General features: G+C 45.5%; 1 protein-coding gene across 1 annotated transcript in view; it reads right to left on the reverse strand.

Annotated features, from left to right (window-relative positions):
- LOC111234089 (ras GTPase-activating-like protein IQGAP3) overlaps positions 1-2935 on the reverse strand; it is a 15191-nt gene extending 12256 nt beyond the window's left edge. Inside the window, exons 1-9 of the mRNA XM_022762005.1 lie at positions 2758-2935; positions 1838-1925; positions 1487-1643; positions 1158-1235; positions 1009-1085; positions 813-880; positions 555-668; positions 271-449; positions 1-24 (exon numbers count right to left, since the gene is read on the reverse strand). The exon at positions 1-24 is cut by the window's left edge and continues 58 nt beyond it. Of these exons, the coding sequence (XP_022617726.1) occupies positions 1-24; positions 271-449; positions 555-668; positions 813-880; positions 1009-1085; positions 1158-1235; positions 1487-1643; positions 1838-1925; positions 2758-2785 (813 nt within the window). The 5' untranslated portion in view covers positions 2786-2935. The remainder of the gene's footprint in view (positions 25-270; positions 450-554; positions 669-812; positions 881-1008; positions 1086-1157; positions 1236-1486; positions 1644-1837; positions 1926-2757) is intronic.

A 2935-nucleotide genomic window follows, 5' to 3' on the forward strand; every position in this document is an offset into this window, starting at 1 on the left:
GTCCTTCTCCTCTGAACCTCCACACTGCGCGCGCACACACACACACACACACACACACACACACACACACACACACACACACACACACACACACACACACACACACACACACACACACACACACACACACACACAGACACACACACAGACACACACACAGACACACACACAGACACACACACACACACACAGACACACACATACGTGAAACATCCATCTCATGACAGTTTAATAGGACAGACAAACCAACCAATCAGAGCAGACTCTCACCCTGCCGGCTGCATGTTGAGCTTTCCCTCTCTTAGCCTGATGCAGCATCTGGTGGTAGACGCTCATCAGCGCCTCCTGCAGGTCGCTCAGCATGGCGTTAGGATTCCTCAGAGCCCCCGCCATGACGCCAACGTCCCCTCTGTCCACCGCCTCGTTGATGGCTATCACCGCTGCATGTACTGATGTGAGAGGGAGACAGGGGACAGTTTGAGACTGAGGACTGCGTCTTTTTCTGTAGGGACTGACTGAAGAGGCTCTCGGCCAATCAGAGGGGTTCTCTCTACCTGCAGCTTCGTCCACTGACAGCTCATTGGCCAGGATTCCTCCGATCTTGTTGAACGCCGGCATCTGGATCCCGTATTTATCAAGCTCCAGCTTCATGTTGTTGATCTCCTCCTCTGGACACACACAGTAACAACAACAGTGTACACTGTCAAAGAGGAAGTCACCTTCACAATAAAAGTCACATCAAGGTGAAACATTTCAGTTTGAATAAACAGAGAAGAAGAAGAGTAAAGGAAGGAAGGAAGTGTGTTATTTACCAGTAAACTTGACTTTCCCGTAGAGGTCGTGGATCTGTGGAGCCAAACCCAGTCTGTAGAGATAAAGGCTGCAGGGAGACAGGTGAACAGATTAATAGACAGGTAAACAGACAGGTAAACAGATGAACAGATGTGTGTATTGACCGGTGTATTGACCATTGGACAGGTGAACAGGTAAACAGACAGCTGAACACACCTGAGTGCGTGGATGCAGTACACGGCTCGGGGCATGTTCTTCTTGTCGTACACGTCTGTAGTTTCTGGATGGAAGATCTGAAAACAACAACAACAGCTGATCATTCCGAACTCAAACCGATCATCTGATCAATCGCTCTGTTCACTAACCGTCGGCAGTCCTAAGGTCGTCATGGCGTTCCTCCAGTGGTTGATGTTGTCGGTGTGACGGAACTGAAGACCCACAGCCTGAAAACATGGACACACAGCTGATTATTGATTATAGACACATGGAGACACAGCTGATTATTGATTAATGACACATGGCGACAAAGCTGATTATTGATTGACATCAAGACATAGCTGATTAGTGATTATTGATACAGCTGAGTATTGATTATTGACTCGAGACTACTGATTACTGATTATTGACACAGCTGAGTATTGATAGAGTCACATGTCATGTCATGTGGTGTTGTATGTCTGTGTGTCTGTGTGACCTGGTATCGGTGCTGCTCGGGGTCGTAGATCTTCTTCAGGGGGACGACGTTGGGAGCAAATCGATGACCCAGTTTAGCGAGAACGACTCCGTTCCTCAGCGCCTCCTCCAGCTCCGTGGGAGAAGGAAGCTCCTCCCCCAGACACGCCTCCATCCACCTGAGCAGGAAACAAAGAAGTGTGTCGTGTTTGATGTTAGAAAGCTGCCTCCATCAAGGCCTGTCTGTCATCACGGTGATGGAAACACAAAGACGTATCCATGACAACAGCTGGATCACATCAGAGTCAGGAGGATGTTTGATGATATTCCAGTCCACCATGACCAGGACAGACTCAAACTAAATCCCGCTCACCTCTTGGCCTCCTCCAACCTGCACAGGTACTGGTAGGCCACGTTCTGGATCCTCTGCTCATCCATCTGCTCTGCTGTCAGACGCTCATCTGCACACACAGAGACACACTCTGTTAACACACACACACGTGTCATGGAACTGCTCCAATAAAACAACATGAAGTCATCTCCTTAGAACACACACAAAACAATCGGTGTCAAAAATAATCATAACACTAATCAGTAATCAAAATAATGGATCTGATGTAATATGAATCAAACATCCAGGAATAAAATGTGTAAAACTTTATTAAAAAGGAAAAATAGACAAACAAACGTGAAACATGTCAATAAATTAACAATCATCAGAGGAATGTTACAGTCAGAGGTTTGTTACCATGGAGATCAGGTTCAGTCCGGGATTACACACAAAGTACTGAACCGCTTTGACCCAGACTGGGTGGAGGGATAGGACAAATGTTGGTTCTGATCCAGTTACAGAGGATTACTTTCCTCAACATGTCAGATAGAACATTTTTCAACACTTCGGTCGGTTTCTCAGACATATTTATGGTGCTGAGATCAGATAAGAATCTGGAGAAGATAATAATCTGGATCACATAATCATCTGGATCAGATAATAATCTGGATCACATAATCATCTGGATCATGAATACTTCAAAATCTGTTTCTCCACAAATAAAACAAACTGAACTTGCTGTGAAAGTTTCTCTGAACAGTTCACGGATGAAACCGGCAGCTTCATGTGTAAGGTTTATGACACGAGTAAGACATGTTTCATTCTTGAACCATGTGAATAAACTCGTAAACACACACACGAATAAACTCGTGAATAAACATGTAAACAAAGACGTGAATAAAACATGTAAACAAACACATGAATTAACAGAGGAGGGAGGCTCAAGGTTTAAAGAAACTCACAGCGGTTCTGTGAAGCTGAATCGGCCATGTTAGCCGTTAGCCGTTAGCTATTAGCTCCGTGTTTTCGCGTCCTTTGGTTAAACTCGGTTTTAATCCTCTCGGTGACCGAAACTCTCTCTCTTAAAATCTGCCGGTGAAGAATAATCTCGAGTCTCGGTTTGAAGCCTCAAACCGTCCC

The sequence above is a fragment of the Seriola dumerili genome, unplaced genomic scaffold (assembly GCF_002260705.1).
Source record: "Seriola dumerili isolate Sdu_G_001 unplaced genomic scaffold, Sdu_1.0 BDQW01000435.1, whole genome shotgun sequence".
Lineage (NCBI taxonomy): Eukaryota > Metazoa > Chordata > Actinopteri > Carangiformes > Carangidae > Seriola > Seriola dumerili.